Here is an 18,439-nt window from a genome sequence, read left to right as displayed (position 1 = left end):
TAAATTTAGCTGTTCATGTAGACAATAATTTGGGGGAATTTGCTAAGTCCTAAGGATTCTATGACTTGAAACTCATGAAACTGCCCTGAAAATGAAGGGTATCTTCCATTATCATCTTTGAAATCAAGCTCCCTTTAAACAATGTGATCCTCACACAGATTCCAGGTAGAGCCGAGGCTGCTCCAAGTGCCAAAATGTGCCATTTTTTTCATTCCCTTCAAGGAAATCAGGGGGAGGGAAGGCCTCTTGGCTGATCAAAGTGTATAGGGACTGTATGGTGCACCTTGAGCTATGCAATGCATAGGAAGCTGGTGCACATGCTTTGCAGGTTCTTGGGAATGACAATGGCAGGAGGTAATGCAGGTACTCAGGGAAGCAATAAGGATGTAAGAGATGAGATTCCATGAATGGCAATCGAGGTAAACCATGGGGTCAGGTGTGGAGTGGAACATGCACAGGCAACCAGGGTGGAACAAAAAGACTGTTATATGGGGAGGAGATGGGATAGGCAAAGAGGAACAAAGAGGCAACCGAGAGAGCTTCTCAGCCGTGAGGTCAAGATGAGGGGGTTCTGCAAACCAGAAGCTTAGGGCCACAGCTAACTGCTGCTGTTCTTGCATCCAGATTCAGATTCAAACATAATCTAACTGGGTGGCGGCTGTGTGGCAATGTCTCTGCTTATGGAGTAATGGATGAGATTCCAGAGGAGAACATCAGCTGCCTTATCTCAATCCAGCCTGGAGGCCAACTGACCAAGTACAGCTTCTTCATCCTGGGCAGGGGAGGTGTCAGCTGCCAACATCCTTCACAGCTCAAGTGGTTGCTTGCTGCCTCTCAGAACTAGAAGGGAGAATGTGTGCCCCAACTCTCACCCTCAGACGAGTAACTGAAAGGCAGCTACAGCAGCTTCCTATACACTCCTCAAAATTCATTTGGACACAAGAATGGAGAGGTAGTCTGATCCGTATCTGTCCTTGGGGACCTTTGAAGAATCACCACATATACTAGAGGAAAGACTTGAAGGAAACGTCTTGGACTCAACATCTGTCTTGCAGCAAGGAAAGTATCAGTCCAGGCTGGAAATCTCTAGGAACTACAAAGATCTTTAGCCCAAAAAATACAACTTTTTGAACCAGTTTGTTCCTTTCAGAGAAAATATCTTGCAGTAGCCTTGACCATCACAATGTCCAGATTCAGACACACAACAAAGAGGAGTGGAAGAACAAGAGCGACTTTTCATCATGAAGAGGTAGCATAGGGATGGGATTGGATCATCCATATGGCTGTTTTACAGGGCACTTCTATTTGACTTTCTGTTATCGCTGTAACAAAGTGACTTTAAACAGTGAAAAAGGTGATGCACCCTAACTCTTTCACTTGCATGCCCTTCAACACTGGTAAAAAAAGTAGGGGAATGGCAGACAAATCAGGTTCACACCAGGGACTTTGTCAGTGTGAGTATATCAAGAGGATACTCCTAATGCAGACACAGTGGCATCTGCAAAATTGCACCTGTCTCAGTATCACTTATTTTCAGTCAATCCCCTCCCACCCGAACATTCTCCACTAAAAGTAAGTGCCTGCTGGCATAACTACATTTACCCAATTCATGCTAGTTTAACCCAAGCATTTACAGTAACATTTTCACAGAAATCGTATCTCATTAGCTCCTTCCTGTGGGAAGGAGAATGGGGAGACAGCAATAAATTGGAAACATCTCCTGTTCTGCATAGAAAGATAGTGAAAGGAGCAAAGAGGCCAAGATATAAAATGATGGCTTTTGTATGTATATTCAAGTGCTGAACATTTGCTCACTGAAGTAGATCATGAGATCCTAGCAACAGCTACCTGTCTTGATGCCAATAATCTCCATGAAGGAGTGGCAAATGCTCAGCTCGATTTTGGATTCCAAGGAGAACAAGTGCTATGTACAATGGGAAGTAAAAAGAACATCTCTCCCAGGATGTTCTTGGACCCTTCTGATGAACACAATTTGCCTAAGATTAAGATGCTGAAATGGAATTTTATTTCGCTAGTGCTGATTTACACTGAATTATCCCAGCTGAAGAATTTTAAAAGCCCTATCAGACATAAATGGACAAATAACTAGGGCAACTGACTTTTCAGCCCATAGCCCCATGATCACTTTTCAGGTCAACAGTTGTGTTTTTTTCCCTGCTGACCCTCGTTTGCAGTTGTGCAAATGGACAGGGAACCAAGGCAGGAAATGAACCAAAGCTGAAAACAACTTTCCTTCTCCCCATGCAGGTCCATGCAGCCACACAAACGCTGGCACTGGCACAGGGGAAAAGGCTCAAAGGGCTGGATGGGATGGGGTAGGGGTAGGAGGGTTCTCTTGGAGAACCAACACTTCTGTTCCCCTAACTTGATCACAGAAGTGCAGACCCCAATGTGAAATGGCTGCTTTATACTTCCTTTAAGCTTTCTAATTGTGAGCATTTTTGCCAACTGATTTTGGACATTTTTACATTTATAATTGCAGTCATTATAAATGAAACACAATAAATAAATGCAATATAAATGTAATATACAGGGTTTTTTTAGAATTGCACTGCAACTAGTTTCAATATTAATTTATTACATTTCCATATATATAAAAAAGAGCTATATTCACATTTCTTTAATTTGCCAACTGTTCCTCAACAATATGTGTATTCCATAGTAATTATTACAGCATTAGATGAAGATGTTCAAAAAAATCTGCAAACTGACTAGTTCTAATACTCTTTGCACACTACTTTAACATCAGGATTCCAGCCATTAGCACCAATTAATTTGTTCAGAATTAAATTGTGAAATACATATTGATCATGAAATAAGACTTCCCATAAAACTGAGGCAACGGCAATGTGTCCAATTATTCTGGTATAAAGCCCAAATTTGATAGTTTAACAGGATTGGTTTAGAAACCAATACCCCACCTTACAGAGCCTGAACAGCAGAGAATTCAGTGTCTTTTAATAAATGTATTTCAGTGGTTTACCACCCACCTATGTCTACGTACTTCCAGCACCTAGACCCATATCTTTGCCTGGCAGATTAAAACCCCTCTTGCTCTCTTCAGGCAGGTACACCTAACAGCAATAATGTCACTGTTTAGTTTTGTCTTTAATGACAGACTGCATTTCTTCCAGCTCATTCAGCAAGGCAAGTTTTACAGGTTTCAACAATTCTTGTATTGCTTCTCTTTTAGGTTTTGAACATCTTTTCCAGAAATTTCCATGCAAGACTTGGATACGATGTCTGGTAGTGATCTCAGCACTACAAAAGATCTCCCCTCTGCTCACATCTTTATATTCCTTCTGATACATCAAAGAAGAATGTTCTTTTTTGCTGTAGCAGCATAATGAGAACTTTGATGCAGCTAATTACTTCACTTAACTCCCACCTTGCTTTGGGAGACAGCACCTCCCAGGGCACAGTTTCTCGCACTCTGTACGTATGACCCATATTCTTCGTACTAAAAACATGACCTTGTCCCTGGCTGAATGCAATAATTAGTTTGAATGCAAGCAATCCATACCAGTCTGCAGAGCTGGCCTGCCAGTAGCGTTTTATCAAGCCACCCACCTTCTGTCACTGCAAACTTTCTCCTCAGTGATTTCTTTTTTCTTCTTGACAGCCACTAAAGGCATGGAATAATGCTGAGCTAAGGGCAGGAGATCAGGAGTCCTAATGAGAAACAGCCCCACTTGTAAGAGATAGCAACATATACACCTACTTTTTTTGCCTAGTTGGCTTTCAATTTATTAATAATTTTAACTAGGAGAAAATCTTACTGAAGTCTACATAAATCAACCATTAGACTTTTGGACTTAGCAGAGCACTATCAAGTTTACTTGGCAAGAGTAGTTCTATATATAACCATGATAAGTAGCATTAGATAGATTACTGACCTTTAAATGTTTTGTCTGGAGCTACTAATCAGTTAGTCATTGTTTTTTGTCTGAACAAAAGGGTGAGAGTCTATAAACATCTAGTTATCCCATTTGTTCTGCTTTCTCATTGGCAAAACTAAAAATTGTTTGGTTTTCTTTCCTTAAAAATAGAACAGTAGAAATTTTCATTCCTAAAACTGAGCTTGAAAAGTGAACACCAGTGTTCTGGAGGCTACAAACAAAAATTATTAAGAGTTACTGATTTTAAATCTACTTCTTTCACAAATCCCATTTTCTCTAGAATCTGCTGTTCTATTAAAGTCTCTACTGAACATGTTAAAAATAACATCAGAGCACAATCTACTTAAGAAAATCTTGCCTTCTCAAGTCACGTTGAGAAAAGCAAAGCCTTGCTCTTTCTGGTATCTGTGCCTGGCAAGAGAACTGCCAAATAAGATCAGGCTACTGGTTATCTCAGCCCAAGTACTTCTGGGAATGCCCAGTCCCTTTTTGAAAAATAAATCTGATGAACAAAATGCAGATAAAAATGTTGGCTGAGCAGTACATTGTCCTGTTCACACAAGTTCTTGGGGGAAATCAAAAGAAATTCATGTCACTGATTCAGGGATGACTGTGGGAAAAGACTTCTCATACCTATACTGAATCTTCTCGTCGGGGGTGTGTTGTCCCCTCCATCTCTATCCCTGCACGCCCTGGGATGCTCTGTCAGCCCACCAGCCTGTCTGAGCATGTCCTGTGGCATGCAAACACACTGCTCGGGTCCTGTGAGCCTCAGAAAGCACAACCCACCCTGTCTGGGGTTGCACTGCCTGGGGTTGCTTAGGGGAGGGTGAATTTAATATTAAGGGAGCCTCAGGCAGGGCAGATACACCTACAGAAATCAGTACTTGGAAGGAAGTGTTCATTGTAAATCCACTGGAAACACTCTAGCGATGCAGTAGTACCTCCACATCACAATTCTCTTCCAACACCCATACTTATTCCCAACCCATTTTAGCATCTGCCTGAGATTTCTACATATTTTCTTGCTGTATCCTGTGCTTATATATTTTTTGCACAGTATTTTACTTTGGACATGCACTTTCCTAAAGCCCTGAGCACCAGCAATGACCCCTTCTTCTTTGACCTTAACATCCATACTGCCTCTTCTTCCAGAAGATCAGATTTAAGGCTCATGTCACTAGAAAACAGTTACTACATTCACTTAACTACAGAAGGTCTTCATACTATCTGGTGTTTTTACACTGTGAGTGTATTGAGAAAGGCAATGTGTATCTGCAAATGCAAGAAATAAGGATACTTATGACAATTTAAACTAATTTTGATCTTCCTTTTCCTCTAAGGTTCAAGTCAATTTTACACATGGCTCCAGAGGTTCTGTATACCAAGAGCTGAGGCCACTTTAGTTCTCAAGTGAGATCTGCTATCACAGGCATTTCCAAGCAAGGCCAAGAAGCAGGACTGCCCCGCCATTGAGAAGCTGCAGATGCCTACAATTTTTGGAATTTAGAAAGAGCATAATATACAGCTGGATCAGTAAAAAAATCCTTGCTATCCAACTCTTGACAGTCAGTGCCTCTGGGGGAAGGCAGGAAAATTTGGAGCAGCTTAGGAGTGGAGAGCAGACAAACAGTTCCACCGTCATGTAACAGAAGGCAAAGCCAGAGAGATAGAAATGTGTGGCCAGTGTATGGAAACCAAAATGCAACAAAATCAAGGGGATTTCCAAAGCCAAGGCAACAAAGAGATACACAATCGTAACTCCACAAGAGGGACAAACCTGAGGTCCTGCCTCAGGTGAGCTTTCAGTGGAAGTCTGCCTATATCTAGATGGAATAAAACCGCCTACTGCTTCCGCCCAACGTAAGATACCAACAAAGATGTTTGAACCATTTTGCCGAGGAAGGTAACGCTTGCTGATACCTCCACGGTCTCTCCATTCCAGTCATTATTTGACAATGTTTGTTGCTTGATTGCATGTGTTCAGTGAGGCAGCCCTGCATTTCCTACCCCAAGGCTGCAGGACGCGTGAGTGAATTTTTCAGATGAGCCCTGGCATCCACCTCTTTCACACATCACACGTTCACCATCTGTGTTCTCATCTTCGCCCTTGCTGCCACCCCTCACCCAGGTTGCTGGGAGGTTTAGAAAGGCAGATGTTTTCAGTCTCTCTGGGGTCTGGTTGCAGGGGCTTTGGAAGTTACAGTACCTTAGGCCAGTGTTGTCTGGGATTCAATATTGCATTAAGTGGTGACACATTGTGGGCAGGTGGGATTTATTATTGCATTATGGAGGCTGCTGCTTCCCTGAACAGGCTATGTTTTGTGTGTGAAGCGGGCCCACACCTGCTGGAGCTGGGACCTGGAAATGCGGAGGACGGAAGGCATGAGTCTGTGGTTTCCTGCCGTGAGGGGCATGTGCCTGCGGTGGGGCATGCGCACGGGGCTGCTCTCCGCTGAACGGCTGCGCTGTATGAAAGTGCCACCAACGTGAGGGTAGTGTTCTGTCTCCAGGGTTGAGGAGGAGAAAACGGAGGACGCCAGTCTTCTCAGGGGGCTGTACCTCGGGAGGGAGTGCTGAGAAGGCCTGTCCTCCTCCAACTGAAAAAGACCAAGAAGAGTGGAGGAAAAGGTGTCAGGCAAAGACTTGACTCGCCCCTGGTTTGTGATGCACATGCTGTGGACATCTTCGCTGGCGGATGAAAAATGCTTTTGCTCTATGTGGGGCCTTACTTACTGCCCTGTGTCTATCAATTCCCAGGGATGCTATGGGCACCATGGAAGCCTGACATCACAGGGGTCTGCCATGCTCTCCCCAGCCACACATGGACATGAGCGACATGAGTAGTGTCAGGCTCTACTATGCCTGTCCCCTCCTCTGGCTCTTCAGGCCACATGCCTCACTTCTCTGTTCCTCTGGCATCACTCATCTTGACATGTCATTATGCTATTAATACATCTTGGACACAGGTAACAGTCAAACTGAACACACTTGGAAACCATGTGTACGAGAAAAGGTAAAACACCTGGTGCTAAAATGATTATGTGTGTTTAAAGGTAAGGGATTCTCAGGGGCTCTCTCAATGAGTCTCATTAAAACTTGCTCCAGGGATTTGCAAAGGCAACTTTGGGGGTTGTTAGTGGACTTTTCTTCCCTCACACTTACACTGCTGGCCTCCCGATACACTTTTTATAGTGAGTACCTGCAGGGGGAGTGTTAATGCTTCCAGTTTTGGTAAGCAGAGGACAGAGAGCAGCTTGAAAGGCAGAGTATAGTTCTCCTTTCAGCGAGAAATTCGAAACACAGAGCCATGGGAGGACATGAGGAGAAGATGAACTTAGGCCCCTTTTCTGCTTCTGTAATCCTGGGATAGCCAGGAGAGGCAGTAAGTATACTCACAGAGGACAGCTTGTGCCAGGATGAGATCGCAGTCCCTACCTTCCATTTATACACTGAATGGAAGAGAGAAGGATTACGGGAATGACTTCAGATTCTACACCCTGAAAATGCTAAGTCCTTTCTCCCCTTTCTACCTTTGCTATGAAACTAGCACTTTCAGAGGGGTCAGCAACCTCAATTTCCAAAACCAGACCATTTCCACTGGAATCTCATTTTTCCTTTCAAATCCATTCCCTTCCTCGTGCTGCATTTCCTTTCAGGAAGTCTCTACAGGTTTCAAAATGTAATTAGGAAGTGTGAAAAGGTGATATTGTATTTTCTTTAAGCCAAAACTGCTCTCCTTACCTTACTAGGGATGTTGCCCTTGCAAAGGATAATAGAAAAAGAGCTGAATGTCATCCAGTCTCATCTCTTTCCTGTCACCTTCAGTATCTTTGCAGTGCTTTGAGGCAGATATCTTATCTTCATAAGTGCCTGAGAGCTACTCAGCTCGCAGTGGGCATTAAATGTGAAAAGCAATTATTCACAGTCCTAAATGTACTGCATGTCACTGCACAGATCAGAGTCTCAGATAATGATAATGTAAAGCTGTTATACAGAGAACTTGCGAGAGATAAATAAAATCTAGACAGCAGCTCTAATTTATCCTAAAGACAACCACCTCTTCTTTGCATAGATGGTGCACAAATTCAGCCCTGGGTGTACTGTTTGCAAGCTGCACAACTAAGCATACTGGAATTCTTATTCTGGCTTTTTGCTCCATGTTTGGATTCAGCATATTGGATGATTTCTAAGATGTATTATCATCTCAACATGGTAAAGACTTCTCAGATCAAAAAGGATCACTCCAGCTACCCTTTATAGCACAGGCCTTGCCTAGGCCATGAAGGAGCAAATTACAATGCCCCAGCAGCAAGGGCACTTCGGTATTGCTACCTCTGGGCTGAAGCTGAGGTTACAGATATGTTACTTTTTTTCACTGAAGTTCTAGTGCTTAAATTACACAGTTAATGCTGAAGGTGCTGTCCCTGTTTACCCTTTGCCCTTAGCAGCAACCAAGCTGGACCACCTTCCATCAGGCCTATTCTGTACTGTTTGGACAGGAGCAGTAGCACACCTCGCATGTGAAGTCCCAGAAAAATGGGGTGTTGATAGACCTCAATGTATTTTCCAGATATAAAATGTAATTAGGAATTTCTACTGAGCTTAAGGTTTCAATACATATACATAGAGAGGATACGTGAGCATTACTTCCACTATCTCCCTTCTGCTGATCCTTTATTGCTAACACATGGATGGACAAGGACCCTGCATCTAAAGAGTGTGAGAGGCCAACTACTACATTTATCTTTTCCATCTGCTGACAAGCTCCTCTTCTCATGTGGAGGGAAGCCAGAGGAGCCGAATATCAAAGAATCACAATCTACAGCAGGCACCAACCACAGCTCAATGGGAATTAGATTGAGTGAGCAGCAATGAGTCTTCCTCTCTTCTGCAAATGCCCATTTCTCACCACTGAGAAATGGTCCCTCAGATCCCCTTAGAGCAACCCATAGATAATGCTGAGGAAGGGAAAGGAAACCAAGACACATAGCACCTCTCCATATCTCATTTTTCCTGCTGTCTTCTTTGCTCAGCCTACCTCTTCTGCCTCTTTAAACCTGAGAGCCTGCTGTGTTTTGCTTTTACCCATTGCTCAGTTATTTCAGCCCAGCTTTTCTTCTTTCTGCCTCAGAGCCAGTGAAGTTGTAGTATCTGTCCTCTTCTCCTGCTGTCTATTGGCACTTCGGGAGTGATAAGGATTTCCTTCATCACTGTTCAGGGTCTGGGGCCACAGAGGCCATTGGGCACCCAAAAAAACATAACTGAGAGAAAGCCCTGCTCACTTTCAGTCCTCAGTGCAAATTAGAGTTCCTCCAGGAAACAGACTTGGAGCAGGCCAGGGTTCTACACTACATGAACCAGAGAGGCAGTACAGATCACTCAACATGTTAGAGCCCTCTCCTTGCTCTGAGGCAGCCCTCTCCTGTGTCTCTGTGTTCCTCTCTGAGGAATAATTGTCACCGACTCAACTCAATGGAAGAAGAGAACAGCATTATGGGGTCACTGAAGTGGTCATCCCCTGCCTGGCAGGGCAATATGCTTCTGCCTGCCTGTCAGAATTACCAACCTAGGTCTTTATGCTGAGCATCCTCACATGATCTCTCAGCAAAGACACCAGGCTGCAGCTGGGAAGGACTCATAAGCTTTACAGCTGCTGCCCTCTCAAGCTCAAGACATGGACAACCTGAAGCAAGTCTACTTACTTCTCCTGGCTGTGGAGTGCTAGCTGTGGGAGAAAAGAGGCCTAAGATAGCATTAAGCAACTTTTTTTCAAGAGTGATTCTAACTACAAGGCTAAGATGGTGAGGAAATATACCAGTGCCTCCTCACACTGGGACCTTTTCTAAAAGAGACAGGACTGTAAGACACAGACTAAACAAAATGCTCTCTGAACTCTGCAGAATATATCCAAGAAGAGGTAAAGAACAGTTAATATCACCTCCTACTTCCACTTTCTTGTGGTTTTTTAGATGTGACATGATTTGGACAGGCAGGTTTTAGCCAGACTAATCTCAAAGTATTTTATAAAATTCCAGCTGCAGTACAGCAGAGGATATTAAGAGTCAAGAAATACCTACGAGCATAGACCTACAGTCATAATTCATTTCTAAAACTCATAAATGTATGAACATTTGTTATTGTTTTCAATGCAGAAGGCAGTAGTAAGTTGCTGTCTCTGCCAAGTATCAGTGAATTTATTCAGCATATTTAAGAACTTGACAGATTTTTAAATTATATTGAGAGGTGTAGATATAAATTATTTCCAACAATAACAGCAACCCTGAATCAGGATTAATATGAAAGCACAAGTGCAGATTCAATCTTTTCTTCCAGTCATTTTGTATCTATTTCTATAGCTTTACCTACACATTAGTGCATAAAAATAAGCAGAGACTTACTAGTACATCCCTTAAATGCAATGCTTTACATTAGAGCAAACCCTAAAAGCTCTGTTAAACAGCTGCACTGAGTGGTGCACAGAGACAAGGGCTTGAATAAGACAGTTTCATGACAGACCTATTCTCCCTCTCTATACCAGGACTTCCCATGAGATCTGTGCTCTACTGCAGCCATCTTCTTGTCATCTGAAACTGGGAGACACCTAACATGTGAGAATATTTGGGTCAGAAATTCCCTCAGGCAATTCAGAGCCTCCTCTGTACTTGACTTTCCTCATGGCAGCATTTGATCATACTCTGCTCCCTCTTCCACCCACAGAGTTGAACGAGGACACCACCATCCCTCACACTTGCACTACAATATCTTTCTTCCAACTGATTCATGTATTTGGACAAACATCTGAGCTCTAAGTGAAGATCACTCAGGGAACTAAAAGCTGGTCAGCCTGGAAAGGGCATGGAGCAAATCCTCCTGGATGCCATTTCCAAACATATGAAAGAGAAGAAGGTGCCTGAGGGCAGTCATTATGGATACATGAGGGGGAAATCATGCCTCATGAACCTGATAACTTTCTGTGATGAGATGACTGGCTGGGAGGTTGTCAATCTTGACCCTAGAAAGGTTTTTGACACTGTCTCCCATAACATCTTCATAGATAAAATGATGAAATATGAGATAGATAAGTAAACAGTGAGTCGGACTGAGAATTGGCTGAGCTCCTGGCCTCAAAGCATTGTGTTTAGAGAAAAAGAGTCCAGCTGGAGGCCAGTCACTAGTGGTGCGGCCAGGGGCTGATAATGCAGCCACTCCTGAATAACAACTTCATTAATGACCTGAATGGTGGGACAGAGCATATCTTCAGTGGATTCATAGCTCATATAGTACTGGGAGGAGTGGCTGACAGAGCAGAAGGTTATGCTGACATTCAGAGCTGCCTAGACAGGCTGGTGAAATGGGAAAAAAGGAATTTCATTAAGTTCAACAAAGGGAAGTGCAAAGTCCTGCACCTGGGGAGGAACAGAATCTGCTGGGGGCCACCTATTTGAAAAGCAGTTTGACAGAGAAGTACCTGGAGGTCCTGGTGGACTCTTAGCTGAACACAGGCCAGCAAGGTGCCTTTGTGGCAAAAAGGGCCAACAGACTCTCAGGATGCATTAGGGATGTTGACAGTAGGCTGAGGGAGATGGTCCTTCCCCTCTACTCTGCACTGGTGAGGTCACACCTGGAGTGCTGTGTTCCAGTGCTGGGAACAGACCAGTACATGAGAGACATGGACATACAAAAGATTGAGGTCACACCTGGAGTGCTGTGTTCCAGTGCTGGGAACAGACCAGTACATGAGAGACATGGACATACAAAAGATAGTCCAGCAAAGGGTCACAAAGAAAGGGACTGGACTGGAGGACCTTTCATTCAAGGAAAGGCTGAGAGTTCTTATCAATGTTTATAAACATCTGATGGGAAAAGAAGATGGATCCAGACTCTTCTTAGTGGTATCCAGTAAAGGACCAGAAGAATTGGACAGAAACTGAAATACAGGAAATTCCATTTAAACATAAGAAAAAGTTTTTTACCATAATGATGATTGAACACTGAAACAGGTTACCTGGAGGTCCTGGTGGACTCTTAGCTGAACACAGGCCAGCAAGGTGCCTTTGTGGCAAAAAGGGCCAACAGACTCTCAGGATGCATTAGGGATGTTGACAGTAGGCTGAGGGAGATGGTCCTTCCCCTCTACTCTGCACTGGTGAGGTCACACCTGGAGTGCTGTGTTCCAGTGCTGGGAACAGACCAGTACATGAGAGACATGGACATACAAAAGATAGTCCAGCAAAGGGTCACAAAGATGATGAAGGGACTGGAGGACCTTTCATTCAAGGAAAGGCTGAGAGTTCTTATCAATGTTTATAAACATCTGATGGGAAAAGAAGATGGATCCAGACTCTTCTTAGTGGTATCCAGTAAAGGACCAGAAGAATTGGACAGAAACTGAAATACAGGAAATTCCATTTAAACATAAGAAAAAGTTTTTTACCATAATGATGATTGAACACTGAAACAGGTTGCCCAGAGAGGTTGTGGAGGCTCCATCCTCAGAGATATTTTGACTGGACACCATCCTGAGCAACCTGTTCTTGGTGATCCATCTTGGAGCAGAGGGTGGAACTAGACGATCTTCAGAAGTCCCTTTCAATCTCAGCCATGCTGTGATTCTATGACAATCCAGAAGTCACTGTCTGCCAGTTACAAGTAATGGCTCATATACTGGAGCCAGAGAATGCAGAAACAGAAGAAAACATTAGAGCAGGGATGACCCATTTGCTCTCAGTCAATACTCTATTGACACCAATGGATGATCACCAGTTTTTGGGACACCAGAATGAGGTCACAAATCAGTATAAGGCCTATGATTTTAATCACAGTAGCTCTGTATTTAGTGAATTTTTTACCTGTCTTAAAGGCTCTATTCATATTCAAATATAAGGAAGATTTATTCACATACACACACAAACAGCCTAATCACAGTTTCAATCAAACCCAGGGAAGACCGAGCCTGAGCTACAGGAAACATCTGTCACTGCTAGTGAGGCCTTCAGTATTTTCACTAGTTAAGTCCTTGGTCAACCTCTCACTAGTGTCCCAGCCAATTGTCCCTCCATAGTTGCTGTACCTAAGGAGAACAGGCTCCAGGTATTTTTCTTTTGAGAGTTAGCAGTTGGTTTTGTGACAGCAAATGATAAAATATGAATGGCACTGCAGAGCCGTGTGTATAGAGGCAACTGAAGGATCCAGACGTCAGAGGAAGCACAACCAAGTCCCAGTCAGACAAAGAAGTCTAGTGTTGGTCTGTATGTACAAAAAGCTAGGCCCAGGAGTAACTAAAGGGTATTTCAGAACATAGGAACAAAAAATGCGATCTGCTGGAGGACAAAGGCTGTCTAATATATTAGCAGTAATCACCCACAATCCATTAATTTACCTTTTTTGCCTGCATTTTAAGTATCACTGTGCAGTGATAAGCAGACTTTGTACTGCATCATACCCGACCAGCCATTTCACACAGCCGTGTATATGCTATGGCCAAGAAGGCATCTCCAGCCTTCTTTAGCCACACTAAATATGTCAGTGAAGTGTCCCTGCTGTATTTTACAGTTGGTTCTTAACAGCTGGCTCTTACCATGTTCATTGCTTCTTGCAGAACGTGCACATCTTGCACTCACCAACCCAGTGAGTGTACAGACAGAGCAAATTCAGTCACAGATCCTTCCAAATCTGCCAAACTTGCCTATGCAATTTTGAGATATCTGGAGCATTCAATATATTGGCTTCACACAGCAAACACCTCCACCTAGGAATCTCACAACTGGATGCAGTCTCTGTGAGATGCATGTACTGCTAGTATTCCATGCTCAGCACAACAGTCCAACTAGTGCCTGATGTCAGCATATCTATCCTTCCTATAAATGCTCAGCCTCATTCATACATCTGAGCAAGGAACACCTTGCCTTGCAGGCAAGGATTGATTTTTTTTTAACATAGTTCTTGTATCATTCATGTTTTGCTGCCAACACTAACAGTCCTTTTTTTCTTGTACCTCTCAGGGATACAGAGAAGAAAAGAATCTGGGCAAGACCTGAATGGAAGAATGTTCTTTAAACATGTTCCAGTCCAGTGAACACTTCCTTGGAGAATAAGCTCAAGAGGGTAGGGAAGATGGAGCTACCATCTTCCAGAGAAGACAAAGCAGACTGCACATATGTCTGTCATAGAAGGGTATCACTATACATGACTCAAAACTCGCCTGCTCTTTGCTGCATTTATGGATCCCATGTGCATGAGAGATCTTCATTAACTTACAAATAGAAAAAGCTCTCAGGAGAACAATTTTATTGTCTCTTGCACTGAACACTCTGGGACAGCCTTCTCCTGAGACATGAAGATTAGATATGACAGAGGAACTCTGACCCCAACAGTGTATCATAATTTTTCAGGTAATCTAATAAATCACCTCCCACTAAAAACTGAACTTCTTTATAGTATCAGAGGACCACAGGAAAAAACGCAGCAAAGCTGAAAGAGAAAGAGGCCTCTACAACTATCTGGAAAAAGCACAGTAGATAAAGAACATTTCTGTGAGTAAATAGATGGTAACAACAATGCCTCTCACTGAACTAAGGTTGATGGGATGTGTGTGCTGGTTACTTTGAGCTCTTTATTAGGTATTTAGATGAAAGTTTAATTTCAGAGAGTTATTTCATGATTTGCATTGCTGTGGGCCTGTGCAGTGCTGATGTGTGATTAGAGGAGAGGGCATTCTCTTGCTATACACTGCTGTCACTGCTGAGAAACTACGTGGAGAAGGTTTGCTAGCAACACCTCCATACAAGTGCTTGTTAACAAAACATGGTGGGAGAGCGTAAGAGAACTGACTAAAGATACCCACAATCACAACTATGCTCTCCTCTTGTCCCTGTGCCAAAATGGCTGCAAGATCTTGGTAACAGCGCGTCCTTAGAAGGGGACAACATTACTAGCTACAGGGAGCACTTCTACAGCGTTCACGACCTTTGTAAGCGCTGTCAAAAGAGCTTCACAAGAGCATCCATGAATCAAAGACTTCCCCAGCACAGCTGAGGTTTCCTAAGATGATGCTATGCTAGGCAACAAGGTACAGACCCAGGGATCTTACCTGTCTCTGAGGACCAGTAGGTTCAGATTCTCTTCTTCTTTGTCGGGGAGCTGGTGCTGAATGTAAAGGGGAGTGGGCTGCACTTCCTGCCTGCTGTTCATGTCTACTGTCAGATACTGTTTGAGAAGGTCCTTCATGTCTGTGGGAACTGTCCTCCTCAGTCACAGGCTGCATACCCCGACTTCGCCCATCATGCGTCTTCGGCCTGACTGCAGCATCTGTCCCCAAACGCCTTCTCTCTTCAGCATCTTCAATAGGTTTTAGTTCCTCGGGCTCCTCATCCGTGGTTCCAGAGGTGCTTGGCTCAGCACCTGGGTGAAAGTCCTTCAGCTCTGTCTCCTTATCAATGATAACCCACTCCTTGCTATCAAAGTCCTCCTCCTCTGCGAGTGGCACTGAGCGGAAAGCATTGCTTAGGGCTTCATGTTCCACCGAAGCTGACACATCCATCCTACCACTTGCCTGCCGGTCAGCCTGGCCAGTATCAATGGACAGCATCTGGGCTGGCTGGGAGGAGCATACAAGCCGTGATGGAGAGCCAGGTATATCCATTCGAGATCTAAAGACAGAACATGAAGCCATTAAAAATACATCAGGTTTGTAGTTAAAGTCTGGGATCATAAGAGAAAAACTTGTATAGCCCTTCTCACTCACTTCTTTGTACACTTCAGAAAGACAAGCTTAAGCAAAAAAATTTCTTTAGAACCTACAGTGGCATAAAGATGCTCCCCTAAAATGCTTCACTATGACAGCCAATTCAGCATCTCTTTTCCTTGTAGACAGAATGATAACCATTTCCTCCCAACAACCCCAATATATTCCTTCCTCTTTGGTAAGTTCTACTGACTTGTGAAAAAAACCCCAACAAAACAAAACTAAAACACCTCTAAATCCTAAATCTACTGTCTGACTAAACAGTGTCTCTCCTGCGCTCCTATATCATCCTCAGCTGCTCTCTGGTGGCCACTGAAGCCTCTAAAATAGCCACATGAGTTCTTCAAAGACAGTAAGAATCTTTGATCCCTTCGTGCACAGATAACCACAAAATACTTTAAAGTAGCACGAAGGAAACACAGCAAGTATCACTTTACAAAGGGTAGTGTAATGCTCAGTGGCTCACAGTCCAAAAATAGTAGCAGCCTCAGAGGCCCTGGAAGCCCCTTGTGTTCCAATGGCCCTGGACATTCTGTCTTTCTGCTGCACAGTGTTATGATCCATGCCATGCATTTGGCCTGCACCTGCTGCTTGCTTTGCTTCTCTGCCTACCCTAGAGGCAAGCAGCTTGCTGCACAAAGCCAGGGTGTCTGCTGCCCAGACATGGACAGATGCAGTGTGTTTTACAAAGGGATTTCAACATGGACCATACAGGAGTCTTGCAGACTCTTCTGGGAAAAGCCTTCCACGTGTGAGAGAGCACAAGGGGAAACAAAGAACTGACTGACCATTGAGTGAGGGTTGCTAAGCAAAACTGGGTATCTTCAACACAGTGGAATGACAGAGCTGGGATGGAAAGAATTACAAGCAAATATGATTTTTTTTAATGAAGAAAGGGAAATTAAGGAGAATAAGCCCTGACTTTCAATGGCAAGAGGAAAACAGATGTGAAGGGGATTACCAGCATCAAGGGCTTATGTTTTGTAACGTGTTCTTCAACACACAACAGTTAAAAAAGCTTCTTTTCATTATTTTTATTAGTATTGGGGTTTTTTTTGTTTATTTCTTTGCTGTGGATCTGAGAGAAGGTATTCCTATTACCCTCAAAATCAGGGTGCAATGTGTACTTTCATATGAAAACAAGAACAATGCTGCACGCTAAAAAGTGAATACTTCTACTACTATTAATGAAAACTCATAAAATAATGAAACCCACCAGGTTAGGATCTGCCACTTAGCTCCCAGAATACATGCACTCCTGTACGTATCCTAACAAGATCCATTCTTCCCTCCCACCTCAGGCCAGCCAAAAGCTTTGTGACTTTTACATTATCTCTGATCTGATCCTTTGCCTTCCCTCTGCAAAATGTCCCTCCTTCCAACCGTGGAGTTCTTCCCATCCCGGGACAGGATGGGAATCATTCCTACGAACTCTCCTTATTCAGAGACTTGAGTTATTATCTCATCAGAAAGATCATATAAAGCCCATTAACTCCTCCACCCAGCAATGAACTTCAAGTGCCTGCCAGGTTGATCTCAGCAGTCAATCCTCAAGACACTGCTAAAATCCTCAAGACACTGCTAAAAGCAGTAGGAGGCCAGAGATGGTGAGCAAACCTTCTTTCATGTGGATCCGCTTTGCCATCTGCGGTGGAGAGGCGTTCCGACTCGGGGCTGTTCACGCGCCGGTATCTGAGGGAGCGCACTTGTGCAGTAGGGGACTCTGGAGGCACTCGGACAGGGGAACTGGGGCAGACACCGTTTCTCTGCTCCTCTTCCACCATGCACTGAGTCTGTAGGGGACAAACAGAAAGAACCTCAAAATCTGGCCAGGAACATTAACTTCTCATCCAGTGCTGTTGCTGTGTGCTTTCTTCCAGGATACAGCTTCAGCTGCATTTTCACAACCTACACAAGCAGTGTTTGAAGGAAGGCAAGGGCCCATATGCCCCAGCAATTACCTAGCACTAAAACAAGGTATGGATTTTAAATCAATTCAAATATTTAAACATCTTTACAAGGCAGCCTTTGCATTTCAGCTACCCTGAATAACTCCTGATCCAAAGGAGTTATGATGGGCTAACCTGCTGCATACACAAACCCTAACTGCTTAGCCAAGATGTCTAAAGCCCTTGTTTGTCAGCATTCATCTATGCAGGATCCATGCATTATATTGCAATGTACAAACTGATGAACTTAGTATGACTAAGTCATCTCCTAATTACCAGGGTAGTTTGGGTTTCTTTGTTTGCATTTTTGTTCATTTGTTTAAATCTCTAAACAAAGTCTTCCAGCACATATACTTGACCACAACATCTGTAAGATCTTTCCACAGACCCAAGGTCATGCAGGGACCTGAACATATTCATGGATGCTCTATCCATACACATTCATATGGCCTTAGTGAATTTGATTCTTTTTCTAATCTAATTTAGCAGCAGACAAAGGAAAAAAAGTAGCTGCCTTCTGTCTTAAATTGTGCTGATTCCCCTTGGAAGAGAAGGCCTGCTCAGGCAAAAGCACAGAGGCAGAACAGTCCAAGGGCTACAGCAGCAGTCTAGGATTTGTATTCAACACTGCTATGTTGCCAGACATTCAGTATCAGCTGCCTCTGTGTGGAGATGTATATGGAAGTGCCACTGCAAGTTCCTGGTATGAAGAGTGCTTACCCTTCCCTGCCACTTGTCCTCTGTTAATGCCAGAGGCTCTGAAAGTAAGCAGCTTCTCAGCAAAATGCTGTTGATCTAGCCAGTTGCCTTTGTGCATGTAATGT

At 43.6% G+C, this 18,439-nt stretch overlaps 1 protein-coding gene across 1 annotated transcript in view; it reads right to left on the bottom strand.

Moving 5' to 3' along the window:
* Positions 1–18,439, bottom strand: part of TTBK1 (tau tubulin kinase 1) — a gene marked incomplete at its 5' end in the record, with an annotated part of 72,448 nt that overhangs the window by 18,548 nt on the left and 35,461 nt on the right. Inside the window, 3 exons of the mRNA XM_009071741.1 lie at positions 6,483–6,506; positions 15,013–15,571; positions 17,284–17,459. Of these exons, the coding sequence (XP_009069989.1) occupies positions 6,483–6,506; positions 15,013–15,571; positions 17,284–17,459 (759 nt within the window). The remainder of the gene's footprint in view (positions 1–6,482; positions 6,507–15,012; positions 15,572–17,283; positions 17,460–18,439) is intronic.

This window comes from Acanthisitta chloris, unplaced genomic scaffold (genome assembly GCF_000695815.1).
Source record: "Acanthisitta chloris isolate BGI_N310 unplaced genomic scaffold, ASM69581v1 scaffold9413, whole genome shotgun sequence".
In the NCBI taxonomy this organism is placed as follows: Eukaryota; Metazoa; Chordata; class Aves; order Passeriformes; family Acanthisittidae; genus Acanthisitta; species Acanthisitta chloris.
The sequence above is the reverse complement of the archived record's forward strand: the minus strand, read 5'-3'. Positions and strand labels throughout refer to the sequence as shown.